The sequence below is a fragment of the Coccinella septempunctata genome, chromosome 4 (genome assembly GCF_907165205.1).
Source record: "Coccinella septempunctata chromosome 4, icCocSept1.1, whole genome shotgun sequence".
In the NCBI taxonomy this organism is placed as follows: Eukaryota; Metazoa; Arthropoda; class Insecta; order Coleoptera; family Coccinellidae; genus Coccinella; species Coccinella septempunctata.
In genome coordinates this window covers 36,023,578-36,037,715 of record NC_058192.1, presented here as the reverse complement: position 1 = coordinate 36,037,715, position 14,138 = coordinate 36,023,578, and the positions used below count along the sequence as shown (strand labels likewise).

General features: G+C 35.4%; 1 protein-coding gene across 3 annotated transcripts in view; it reads right to left on the bottom strand.

Moving 5' to 3' along the window:
* Positions 1–12,037: 12,037 nt before the first annotated feature.
* Positions 12,038–14,138, bottom strand: part of LOC123312449 (PHD finger protein 20) — a 134,891-nt gene continuing 132,790 nt past the window's right edge. For all 3 annotated transcript variants that reach the window (XM_044896893.1, XM_044896892.1, XM_044896891.1), the window contains one exon: positions 12,038–12,570. In XM_044896893.1, coding sequence (XP_044752828.1) covers positions 12,129–12,570 — 442 coding nt within the window. In that variant the 3' untranslated portion in view covers positions 12,038–12,128. The remainder of the gene's footprint in view (positions 12,571–14,138) is intronic.

Here is a 14,138-nt window from a genome sequence, read left to right as displayed (position 1 = left end):
CGGTCAGGAAACCTCTCAATGAACAGTCGAATCGTTCTATCTACAACTTTATTACATTCTCCATGAAGTAGAATGAGATTTAAATAAAATTAATGCCTATGCCTAATTTAAAATTAGGCATAGTGATCGATTTTATAACTTAATACGAAGTATCACCAAATTAATAGTAAACACAAAATGCTACTGAATAAAGAGGAATTTGGCAGATGCAATTAATGATATCTATCATTAAAAAAAAAGAATGTAAAACATGGTAAGTTTTTGCATATGGTTCATAAGGAATTATTTATTTATCACTGGAGAGACAACCGATGGCCGATTAGTTGAAATAAAGAGGTTTCCAATACAAATTCGAATCAAAATTCGCCATCTATTTAGGAACAACCTGTAACTTTTTTCTCTTGCATATTAGGGTAGTAAAATCTAAAACATGGTTTAAGTAACAGTTCCTGAAAATTTCATCTTTTTGGCGTGAAGGGAAAAGAAATAGCTACAAATTCAAGACGAAAAACAGTTTTTTGTGAATAACTCAGAAAATATCCACTTTAGGGCAAGGGTGTGATGCATACACTCACATTAATTTTCAACGTAGATTCAATATCTGCCATGAAAAAATGGGGTTCTAATTTGAAAAAATTGATTTTTCACGATTTTGTCATCCCTAACTTTGAAAGCGATTTTTTCACCCCCTGTATCATGAATCGCGATTTCGATTTTTAAAGTGGATACATCAATCTTACATCTTGAAAAATCTCAGAAATGAAAATTTTCCATCCAAAAACCTCGAAGTTATTCTTGTTTCAGCGGAGCTCTATTTTCAATTTTTTTTTTCGAATTTTCCCGCTCAGAGAGAATTTTCCAACCAAAACTGAGAAATGTTACATCAAAATAACTTGAAATTTTCTAAGGAATCTATTTCTGCAATAAAAAAATGGTGTTCTAATTTGAAAAACGGAAGTTGACGTCATTTCCGGAAAAACCGAAGGTGCTCATGCCTTGAAAATATTTTAGAACTCATCAGCATCGTGAAATACTTATAAGTGCTGAATTTCATGAAAATACGTTCAGTAGTTTCCCGTATAAATATGGGTGAGGTTCCTCGTGAAAGACCCTGTATAGTCTTTTCCACCTGCCTCCATATACGCGTTCATGTGTCCATGTATACATAAAACCAAGAAGAAGAATTGAAAACTGTCGAGGTGTTTTTCATAAGGAATTAGAGATTATACCGACTTAACCTAGAACATCTAAAAAAGTTAAAAACGAATATTCAAAAGGAAAACTATAATTTATAATACATCTAATGTCTTTTAATTGTACATGTTTCATTGACGGTGAGTTTGTGATATATTGCTTCGTGTTTATCAGAGAATATTAATGTGAACAAAACACTTGTAAAAATTTTACGTTATTTGACGTCTTGTTAACTTTGATATCTATGTCTTATTTATATTTCAGCTGACCTGATGATGGCCTAGTGCCGAAATCGATAGTCAAAGTATATAATTAATTATAAAAAACAAGTGTGTCTTTCTTTTATCAATTAATGATAACTCAGTTTCTTTATTCTAGATTATAACGTACTTTTTGGGTTTTTCTTCCTTTGAACACGTCATAGGGACGCCAGACGCCATTTTGGACGCTATCCCTTTTTGCTTCCAATTCGATTCCAGTTATGATTTGAGGGCTAGTTATTATAATAAACTTGTTTTATGGTGGATGCGCTAATGTTATGTAATATTAATGGTATTAATTTCTTAATTTCTACATATGATTATGTAAGAACGAAAATAAAATTCAGGAGGGTGCTGTTCTGTTGGTTGGAGATTTCAATCTCAGATCAGTAAGTTGGTTACCTGTGGACGGAGAGTTTTTCCTTGAACCCACCTTAAGTGGTAACAGATTCTCTGAAATAGTGGACACTTTTGCTCACCTGGGTCTCATGCAATTTAATAATATCTATAAGAAAACAGGTAGATCCTGGATCTCATTCTTTGCAACAGAAATAACTATATCAAAAATTCAACAAACCCAACAGAATCTTTAGTCAGTGAAAATCGACATAATCTGGTTTGTTCGTAGAGTGGTTTGAAACGGTTGTGAACTGTACAGAGCAAGCGCAATTCCATTTTAGGGTAACGAAAATCCATTTGCGCTTGCTCTGTACAGTTCACAACCGTTTCAAACCACTCTACGAACAAGCCTCATAAATCCTTAGAATTTATCCTTAACTTAACTCCTGCAAAGCCCTTGACTCGGTCAATAACGTATTCTTACAATTTCAAAAAAGGCGATTTTGACGCTGTTAACCATCACTTATCCCAAATTGAGCTCTCTGGCCGTGACGTCGATCTGGCGGTCGACAAGTTTTACTCGATCATAAATGATGTCATTGAACTTTTTATTCCAACTCATAGAACTGGTGGTAGATTTCCAGTATATTTTTCTTGTAATCTGATAAAGATGATGAAAGAAAAGAATAAATTTCATAAGAAATATAAAAAATACAACGACCTCAATGCTTACAATCGATTCTGTGAGCTTCGTTCTATGTCAAAAAAAGTTATCAGAGAAGATTATAAAACTTATATAAAAAATATTGAGAACGAGATTTCAAAACACTTCTGGAAATACATAGCAAACAAAAGAAAGAGCGTAACCAACATACCACAGTCGGTCACATTGTGCAACGAGCGTGCTAAGGGCCGGGAGGTCCCAGAGCTTTTCGCCAGATTTTTCCGAGGTGTTTATGTCTCCTCTGATGAGGGGGTAGTCTCCGATACCAAGCGTCCCAAAATTACTAATATCGACCCAATAACTTGTCGAACCATCGAAAAGGTACTAAATGAATTAGACACTTCAGAGTGTAGTGGTTCTGATGGTAAGTAAGTCAAGATAGAGGGGAAACTGAGATAGAAAAACTGGACCCCTTATTTAGTTTGTTGAACCACCGCATGGGGTCGCTTCCATCGCCGATTTTACGTTTGTAAACATTTCCATAACCTCATTCTTTTCGTCTTTGTCTGCAGCATAAAGTAAGTCAAGATAGAGGGGAAACTGAGATAGAAAAACTGGACCCCTTATTTAGTTTGTTGAACCACCGCATGGGGTCGCTTCCATCGCCGATTTTACGTTTGTAAACATTTCCATAACCTCATTCTTTTCGTCTTTGTCTGCAGTGAGAAGTGCATCGTGATTCCTAAGTGTTTTTTCTGATAATTGAATAATATGTCGGAAAATAGAAATATTAAAAGCAATAAATTTTGTGTGCCGAACTGTGGTGATAAGACTAGTAGACGTCATCGGTTTCCTGAAGCAGATAATAAACAACCGGAAATTATCAAACTTTGGATGGAAAAAGTTTGTAATCCCTTGTTGACTACTAAAAGTACTGAACAAATACGAAAATCCTATTTTGAGTGAAAGTGCGAATTTATTTTTTACATATATGTATATGGAAATTATTGGTTACATGGATATTAGTGCTTTATGATGAAGGGTTTTCCCAAATTGAATTGAATTGAAAAAATCAGCAAAGTACTACTGATGAAACGTCGACTAAGTTAAAAAAAAAACAGTGTTTTCCTTCAGTCCTATAACCAATAATTCCCATAGGACATTATAGTTATTTCTATTTTATTTTTTACATATTTTCTATTTTATTTTTTAGATATATGCCCATACACTTTGATGTATATATCGACATTAGAATAATTTCTATTTTATTTTTTTCCTATCAAGTCCATACACTTTGATGTATATATGGACATTAGAATTATTTCTATTTTATTTTGTACTCATAAACCCATACACTTTGATGTATATTATATGGATATTAGAATTATTTCTATTTTATTTTTTACTTATAAACCCATACACTTTGATGTATATTATATGGACATTAGAATTATTTTTATTTTATTCTTTACATATAAGGCCATACACTGTGATGTATATATGATTTATTTATGAAGAAATATAGTTATATCATTGCCTACATATGTGTTTTTTTTATTCAAGTCATCAAGCTTCTGAGAACATTGGATTTGAAACAACTCGTACTGGAATGGTAACATAGCATCTTGACATGCTATATTAACTCATTCCAGTACGTTGTTTCAATCCCGAACTTCAAAAATCAAATCAAATGATTTTAAATAGGAAGCATTTCAAATTTTCCCGCTCATTTGTTTCGAATTCCGACCGCCAGAGGGCGCTTTCATTTCCTCGAACCACCGCATGGGGGCGCTGAAACTTGACCCCACTTCTTAGTAGGGGAGTTTCCCTTCTATATCGGTGTGTTCTGTGCTGATGGCATACCTCCATTATTCGTGAAAAAATGTATGAGGAACTTGATTGAGCCACTTCAGATAATTTATTATCTTTCAATTGAAACTGCATCATTCCCAGCTAGGTGGAAAACAGCTGAGATATCGCCTATCTTCAAAAGTGGCCAAAGAGATAATGTTCAGAATTACAGACCAATTAGCAAATTATGCATCTTCGGTAAATTATTTGAGAAAATCATATATAACCGCATACTTCCTTGCGTGAAAAATATTATTATAGAACAGCAACACGGGTTCTTTCCTGGACGATCCTTAGAAACTAATCTTCTTTCATTCTCTGAGCATATAATAGAACAGATAGACAACCAGGGTCAGATGGACACGATATATACAGACTTTAGTAAAGCATTCGATAAGATCAGTCACGTAAAATTATTGAAAAGACTTGCTGAGGTTGGCTTACCCGATTCATTGATAGAATGGTGTAAATCCTATTTAACGGGAAGGGTGGGCTTTGTTTCGATTGGTGGCCACAGAGATCTGAACCTTTCTTTATTACATCTGCCGTTCCTCAGGGTATCCATCTGGGTCCTCTTTTATTTCCTGATTTATATAAACAACATCAAGGGTTGCTTCAGACATTGTTGGATACTTCTTTACGCGGACGACTTAAAGATCTTTCGAAGCGTTCGATCATTGGAGGACTGTCAGAAAATTCAAGAGGACCTTGAAAGACTGGTACAATATTGCAAACAGAATAATTTAGTGTTTGAATAATGGTTGTTTTGCACTGTGATGAAGTCCAGTTTTCTGAGGAAAATTGGAGTTCATCTTAGTGCATTTCTTTCGTTTTAAATTTCCGTCTTTGAAAATATTTTAATTCTCGAATATTCCGTACGTTCATTCCGATAGGCAGAGTAAATGTAAAAAACCGCTTATCTGTATTTCACGTTGTTTTTCTTACATGCCGCTGAAGATTTCGACGTTTTTCATCTGTCGATGTGCGATAAACCGGAGCTGACGACGTTTTTCATTCTTGTCGCATTCTGGAATTTTCAGATTTTTACCGTGAGAGGGGATATGCCTATAAAAGCAAATTTTCCCCCCGCGACGGTCACTTTTGACTGTTACTTCAGTTCTTCGGCTGACTTTTGACTTTTACTTCAGTATTTTCGATTTTTCGCTTTCTAACGTGGTGACTTCTGTTATAGATTCAGTTAACTTTCGGTATTCCTTTCGCCGTTGAAGAATAATCATTTTGTGTTTGCATCAGTGCTTAGAGTTAATTTTTTTAGTTTTTTCTTTTAAATCCTTTGAGTTTCGAGTGCTTGAAACAAAGGAGGTAGGTCCCCGTCTGTACCGTTCAGTTTCTTTGTTAGACCTACGCCGTTACTTCCTTAACTTTGACACTGCTGTACTGTATCGTTTTCTGTTGTATTTTATCATTCTTTACCCTGTTTCGCGAGTCTGACTTTTCCCTTCGCTATCAGTCATGGCGTGTTAACCCTTGGGGTACTGAAGGGAAAGTTCCGTCAACCCCCCTGTCCGCGTTCCGCGTCATAAGTGTTAAATCCGAAATCTCTTCTTTACTGTCAGTCATGGCGTGTTAACCCTTGGGGCAGAGAATAAGAGATACCGCACGTAGTCAGTGAAATCCCGTAGTTGCGCTAAAAATAGACCTTTTCTTCGCTGTCAGTCATGGTGCGTTATAGCCCTTGGGGCAGCGAATAAGAGTCTCGAACAGATCCGCCCTTATTGTGTTTCATTTCCGGAGAAATACAACTACATACCGATACCGTATAGAAAGTCCTTAGCATTCGTTCCGTCAGTTCTGGTTGGCGCATTTTTTTATTGAACCGTTAATTTTTCACTACACCCGGTATAAATTTCATAAAGTGCTCGTGACCGGATAGGATTTCCCGAATGTATTTTCACTTATAGAATCACTCATATTTTATATCACACATATCTCCCTTGTACATATAATTAGTTTCCGAAGGTGTGAATAAACTTTTACATAATTCGATTTTGACTTCTTCGTTGTCGCTACCACCCTAGACAACATCGAGCTCTGTCTCCGGCTAGCAGCTACTCTGGTAGGTTTGCTATTCTTCCTATTGAAAAGAATAGCTGGCGCTCGAGATTAAGTTTCCTCCGAGTAAACCACGTTACAGCACACTAAATATATAATTAATTGAAACGAAGTACTGCAGTGTGTAGTTTATTAAACTTCAGTTAAGAACCGAGCGCTTTCGACAATGTCATCATCAGGGTTCCCCGTCCAGGAATAACACCACAGGCGGCATGCGGAAGAGTCAATGCAAATTAAAACTTGAAACTTTAAAACTAAACGCTAGAATCGGGTCCAGTTTTTGCCAGAAGGAACAAACGAATACGAAAACGAATGGTATTCGTTTGTTCCTTCTGGCAAAAACTGGACCCGATTCTAGCGTTTAGTTTTAAAGTTTCAAGTTTTAATTTGCATTGACTCTTCCGCATGCCGCCTGTGGTGTTATTCCTGGACGGGGAACCCTGATGATGACATTGTCGAAAGCGCTCGGTTCTTAACTGAAGTTTAATAAACTACACACTGCAGTACTTCGTTTCAATTAGGAATAATTTAGTTCTGAACCCGTCGAAATGTTTTCATATTTCATTCACTAAGAAAATTCAAAAAATTATATATGAATATAAAATCAATAATGAAAAGTTGAAATACGTCAATGAAATCGTTGATTTGGGTGTGACGCTTGATGAAAAATGGTCATTCCGACCACACATAAATAGGATGATTAGTACGTCAAACAAAATGGTCGGATTTATTAACAGAAGTTGCAAAGAATTTATAGATCCTAGGGTTCTCATCGGTCTGTACTATGCTTTTATTCACAGTAAACTTTCTTTTGCGTCCGCTATCTGGAACCCAATATACGAAGTTCACATAAAAAAGGTTCAAAGTGTTCAGAATAAATTCTTAAAATTTCTAGCGTTCAAAACTCATACTACCATAGAGAACAGGGATTATACACCTATAAGAAAAAAATTTCACATTTTATCTTCGAAGGATAGTAGGACGGTGCAGGAACTTTGTATGCTTTATAAGATTATACACACTCAAATTGATTCGTCCTCTCTGCTTAGTAGAGTTAATCTGAATGTACCAGGTCGTGATCTTCGAGATAAAGCTCTCTTCAACATTAAATATCGAAGAACAAACACAGGACAACAGTCTCCGATGCGGCGCTTTCAGGCTACTTTTAACGGTCTCGAATTGGATGGTGGCATGGATATCTTCTCAGACAATTTTGTTAGATTTAAAAAATTTTTGAAACATTTTTTTATATCGGGTTTGTGAGAGAGGTTCTTTTTTTTTTTCTTTTTTTTTTCCCATGATTTCGACGAGTTGGTTTGCTCGGTGAACCCGAACTTTCAATGTTTTTAAGTGGATACTTTGTTGGTAATCTTTTTACTGTTTGTATCCTAAATGTGCAATAAATAAATAAATATTTTTTGTGCCTATCTTATGAATACTTGCAAATGTCACTGAAGCGTCCCCAAGCCAAGCCATTGATTCGATTACTTAGGTACGACCAACAGGGTAAATACTGTAATTGCATTAAGACCCCTTAATTATCATTTTTCCTTTTCTTTTATTATCATTATTTTTCTCTTCACTGAGTTGGTCAATACAGGACATATTTGAACGTGATAGCCAAAAGCGGAAATAATTCATATTTGTGTTACTGGACAAACATACAACTTTTGTGGATTTTGCCCTTCCTCGTATCCCGAAGGCCGGATACCGTTGTATATATATATATATATATATATTCGGGTTAGAACGCCCTACGACGTTGTCCGATACCCATTTGCCAGTGCCTCCTATCGTTGCAGGCTTCATCATCCAGTCCCCCCTCACTCATCTGTATCTGTGTCGATTTCTGAGGCCGGATGCCCTTGCAACTGCGTCTCTCACCCTTGAGGCCGGATACCGTTGTATCTGCGTCTCTAACCCTTTAGGCCGGATGCCGTTGTATCTGCGTCGATTTCTGAGGCCGGATGCCCTTGCAGCTGCGTCTTTCACCCTTGAGGCCGGATACCGTTGTAACTGCGTCTCTAACCCTTTAGGCCGGATGCCCTTGTATCTGAGTCTAATCCTTCCCACAACCGCCTGAACCTTACCCAATTCAGAACTGTTGTATGCTGAACGTAACTCATCTCACTGAAATATCGCCTTTTGTTTGGTCTTTTTTTTTTCATTCCCGGTAACAGGATACGGCAATGAATGATGAATTGTAGCTAACCGGACTATTTGGCTAATAAGCTTTACGATGACTGCACTCGAATCCTCCGGAATGATTCATCAAGGGTGGCGACAGGCCGTATTTTGGAATCCATATGTTCAATGACTTTGGAAGGAATTTTTAACAAAATCAGCTATAAAAAGTGTTTTCAACTATTTTCATGGTCATATTTTTTTGTTCTTTTTTGCAAAAGATTGAGGTTGGAAAGACATTGCAACATTAGAAACTATCGTTTCTATTTCGTAGAAAATTTTTCCATAAACTCCAATTATTGAATGGTAGAAAAAATATACTCTTGTTCACAGAAAAAATACTTTATATCTAATGTCTAATTATTCATTTCCTTCTGAGGTCATATTCTGGTTTTTCACAGGACAATTGACTATCCACGTTTCTATTGTCCTGTGGAAAACTGTATATCTAACTGATGTGAATTGATTTTAAAAAACTTAGGCTGTGAAAAAATCTAAGTACAATAGCATTCGATGCTGTTTTGCATATTTAAATTCTCAAAATTGAAACAAAGACGTGGCCGCGTGCATTCGTCTTCTCCCATCCCAACATTCAAAAGACATCACCCCTCTGCGTGTCCATCAAATACATTTTTAGCCTTTTCGTTTTGGGTAATGTGCACATTAGGCCTAGTTCTCAGAGCTTCGTAGTGTCGCCAGCGACAGTATTCCAGCTAATCAGAGCATGTAAACAAAACTTCCCCTGACCCCTTCCTTTTCATTTCTGGTTGTCGAGAAGTGTCGCGACACGCCCCTTTTGTAGTTGAAATATTCTAACTACACCTCGAATTTCTGCGACAATCACAAGTAAATATAACCTATCTGTCGGCCGCAAAAACAGTTGTTTTTGATTTTAGATATTCTTTTCAGTATTTTTTAATCATGGTATATTTTCCATCTAAATTCAGGTAAAAACAGGGTGTTCCTAAATTGAACGTACAAACGAAAAGGGGAGATTCATTGAGTTTAAGAAAAAAAAGTCCCATAAACATGGGGTCGCAAACGTTTCGTTTTCGAGATACAGAGTGTTGAAGTTTGAATTTTTTTCAAGTTTTTTTCTCATAGTATCTACACTTCACAAGATATTCAACTGATATTTGGCATAGATATTACATTTTAGAGTTCTCACCACGTGACATGGCAATTTCGATAGAAGATCTACAGGGTGATATTTTTTCTGGAACACTGCCACCTGTTCTTCTACAGAACTTTTTTTTGGTGAGCAATTGTTAATTTGAAAAAATGTAAAAAGAAGCTTTGTTCTTATACTAAACTTTTCGGTCTCTTGTAGTTTTGTCGTATCTGATACCGATTTCGAGAAAAAAAATTCAAACTTCAACACTCTGTATCTCGAAAACGAAACGTTTGCGACCCCATGTTTATGGGACTTTTTTTTCTTAAACTCACTTAAGGAATCTCCCCTTTTCGTTTGTACGTTCAATTTAGGAACACCCTATATATAAAACACCAATGATAATTATCACGGAGAAAGGAAATATTCTTTCATTTCATATTTATTGTTTATTTCAGAATGGAGTTTTTCTACAAGTATACAGCTTTATATTCGTGGCGAGAGGCGAAATAAAATAAGGAGAAGATGGATTCACTAGGCCACTGCGGCAGATAGGTATTTAACTTCCTAACGAACCATGAGAGTTCACTGCTATATACTCCATGAATATTCATTTGACCAATCCGTAATAGATATTATATGTATATGAAAAGTAAGCTAATTTCACGTTTTGAAATGAGAAATATGTCAAGATTTCCTGAATTAAATTCCAATTTTCTTTCAGTGAATACAAAAAGTGCCTATTTCATTGAAATTCACAAAACAAATCAAAAAGTAGCTGAACGTTACTCCCACAAAATAAACAAGATTAGAGGTTTTGATCCATACACCATTTAAGCAAGAGATATACGAGGTTACAGTCCTGATGGAATATGATGATATTGTGGTTTTTCTAGTTTTCACAACCATTTTTTAAACAAATCAGCAAATGAAAGCATTCAAGCGCTTATCAGCCTACAAATGCTCGCATTATATCTGGGTTTTGCTGTTTGAAACAAAATATTATGTGAGAAGTTTTTCACAAAAGGGTCAGTACAGATGAATTGGTGTACATGTAAAGAAGGGAATAATGACCATTTTATGATAAAATGCTGCTATGAGGATTGTGAAATATATTGGATCCGATCCATGCGGAAAGTGTTGGGCTGACCATTGTTCCTGACCATTCGTTCAGCAGCTTTTGTACAAGCAATTTACACATGGAACGAATATTTTTTTAAAATGTATATACATGATGTAGGTAATGTGGTTGTATAAAATTTTCTCGAAAAGATGCACTGTTTTATACAAAAGGTGTATTTACTATAAATATAAAACAGAAACTACGACACTACGAAGCTCTGAGAACTAATAGGCTTTAGCCGGCTAGAGATGAAATTTCCTGACGCAGATGAATATTTTATCGAACTTTAGCCGGTTCTCGTATATAAACCTAAGATGAGCTGGCTAATTTTAAGTTTATACTCACACCAATCTTTAGCCGTAACATATATATACAGGGTGTCCCGGAAAATGTGGGAAATCTCTCGGATTCAGATAGAACATAAAAAATGAAGATGACAAGTTCCCATATTTTTTTTCCTAGCGGCCCTCCCTACGAAGATACGACCTCCTAAATGACGCCACTGGAAATCCATTTTAGTGGAATAAGTTTCAAACTACTCGATATAATTTGATATGATTAATAGTAGTAAGGACCTCTTATATCACCGCACTCAAATTTCAATTAGCTTGTTCAGTTTACCAGGGGCGGACTGGGTTGTACATTTTAATGCTTACATTTTTAACACCCTGTATGATAAGGTGCTAAAAAAACAAATTTGGTTACCTTGAACATTGAGCTAAAGAAAAGGTACTCTAATTCAGAGTCGATAAAATGAACCGTTTTCGAAAAAAAAAATGAAAGGAGTAATTTTTTTAATTTCTATTAAAAATAACATGAAGTCTAGTTTTTTCTCTGCAAAAAAGTGTGATACGAAAGTTATTGAAGGAACAAAAAATTTTGTTACTTACTTCTTTCATTATTTTTTTTTCGAAAACGGTTCATTTTATCGACACTGAACAAGAGTACCTTTTCTTCAGCTATCTTCGTAGAGAGGGCCGCTAGGAAAAAAAAATTATGGGAACTTATCATCTTATTTTTTTATGTTCTATCTGAATCCGAGAGATTTCCCACATTTTCTGGGACACCCTGTACATAGACTCATAAATTATAAGTCTATGGTGTTATCACTGATAGCAATAGCTACGTCATTGAAAATATTGTAACCGTTATTCAAAGAATAAAGATTACATATGTTCTTTCATTTTATAAAACCAATCTATAATATCACTACGAAATAACGATAATGGTCACAAAAATTTCAAAGAACAATATTTAATGAATCTTCCACATAACATGTGTATTCAACACAATTATAATAATATGATAAATTATTCCTCAAAATGAAACTCAAATGCTTGTATTCTGACTAAGTTCTTCCAACTTATTCAAATCTCTCATGAGCATCTGCAGGGTTTGTCTCATTCGAGGACAGTTGTCATCTTTCTCGATCTTGGATAAATTTTCTTCCAATTTATCTAATTCATTCTCTAAAGTATCCAAACGACCCATAGCAAGATTTTGAGAATGTAAAATATGATCTAACAAGTTCAACTTGCAATCTGACGTTTCAATAGCAGCTTCAGGTTGTGGAATTATTGGTACTTGGGGTTGGTTACTTTCGATCAAATTCTTCAGTTCTCTGTTGAGCTGGTTTTCCTCCTCATTTTCGGAATGACCTACTGGTCCCTCTTCTTCAACACTATCTTCTTTTTTATCCTCCATTTTCTCTGGCAAAGGTAATTTTTCCCATGGTTTCGACCATAAATAAAGTTTGGGGTGATTCTTAGCTCTAGAAAAGTACATGTTATCAATATAATACACATTTGTAGCGGTCACAGACTCAAGAATTAATAAATTTCTTGTCAAATAATGCAGTTAATTTCGGCATAATTCATTTTCTTACAAATTATATCTGGTTGATAGGCATCTTGTGGAGAACACCCTACGAATGGGCTTGGACAGAAAGCTGATAAGCCTGGCGCAAAAAGAAGTCATCCTCGCAAATACAAGGATAAAGAGGAAGTTCCAAACGTCCCTTTGAGGCAGCCTTGGCAGATGATGTGCTCGGCTGCCCCAGAGTTGCCTACCCTATATGGTGATTTAAAAAAAATCGCAAACCAATGGACGGATTCCATTGAGCGATATATTTTTATGTAGGGAATAAGGTGCTCTACCAAAACTGTCCCATATAATTTTTCCATTAAACGGCTTTTCGAAAAGTTATTAGAGCTTGAAATCAAATTTTTGTCGAAGTGGCTGTTCTTACTCGGATATCGGGGAGAAATTATTACTTTCTTACTTACTTACTTACTTTGAAAATCAGAAAATCGTTCTGGAGAGTTGCAATTAATATCATTTCGTTTAGATTTAAATCATCTATGACATCCCCAAATTGTCAACCTCAACAATTATTAGAGAGTTAGTGTTTCATTCATTTGGGTCAGAAAGAATGATTGGTTTTGTTGTTTTGTGCCCTCTTTCATATTAGTGTTTGATCTTAAACTCGGTACTTGTCTTCAGTTTCAGTCATAATACAATTTTGTGTAATCAGTATTTTTGTGAACCCAAAATGGCCGCCGTCACAAAATTCTCGCTGTATGATTCCATTGGAGAAGACATTACGTAGTGAAAGTAACATAGAGAATTTTAATTTCTTCAAAGATCTTTCTGTTGTTAACAATTCAGCGGAGCGAGTTATTGCTTCAATTAAAGAATGCAATTACTCCTAAAAGAAGAATGAAGAACAGTTACAGTTTCTCTTACAAGTGGTCAAAAATCATCGTCGTCGTTTTCCGGATTGCAACAAAAAAACTTTGAAGCTATCTGATTAGAAAATAATATGTATAAGGTATAGATGTTGAATATATCAACACCAATATTATTTTTTACAACCGAATAATTGTTACCATGCTTTCTATGTGCGACTTATTTCTAACCCACAAATCCCACAAATATCGAGACATTTGTTGACAAACTGATAGTTGACTATTTTGTGACAGCGGCCATTTTGGGTTTATAAAAATAATACACAAAATTGTATTATGACTGAAACTGAAGACAAGTACCGAGTTTAAGATCAAACACTTATCTGAAACCTCTCTTTCTGAACCAAGTAAATGAGAAATAAGAGATGCAAAATAATTTGATTCTGAAGAGTAAAAACTCTAACTCTCTACCAATTGTTGAGGTTGACAATTTGAAGATGTCATAGCTGATTTAAATCTAAATGAAATCATATTAACTGTAACTTTAGAGAACGATTTTCTGATTTTCAAAGTAAATTTCAATAATTTCTCCCCGATATCCGAGTAAAAACAGCCACTTCGACAAAAATTTAATTTCAAGCTCTAATAACTT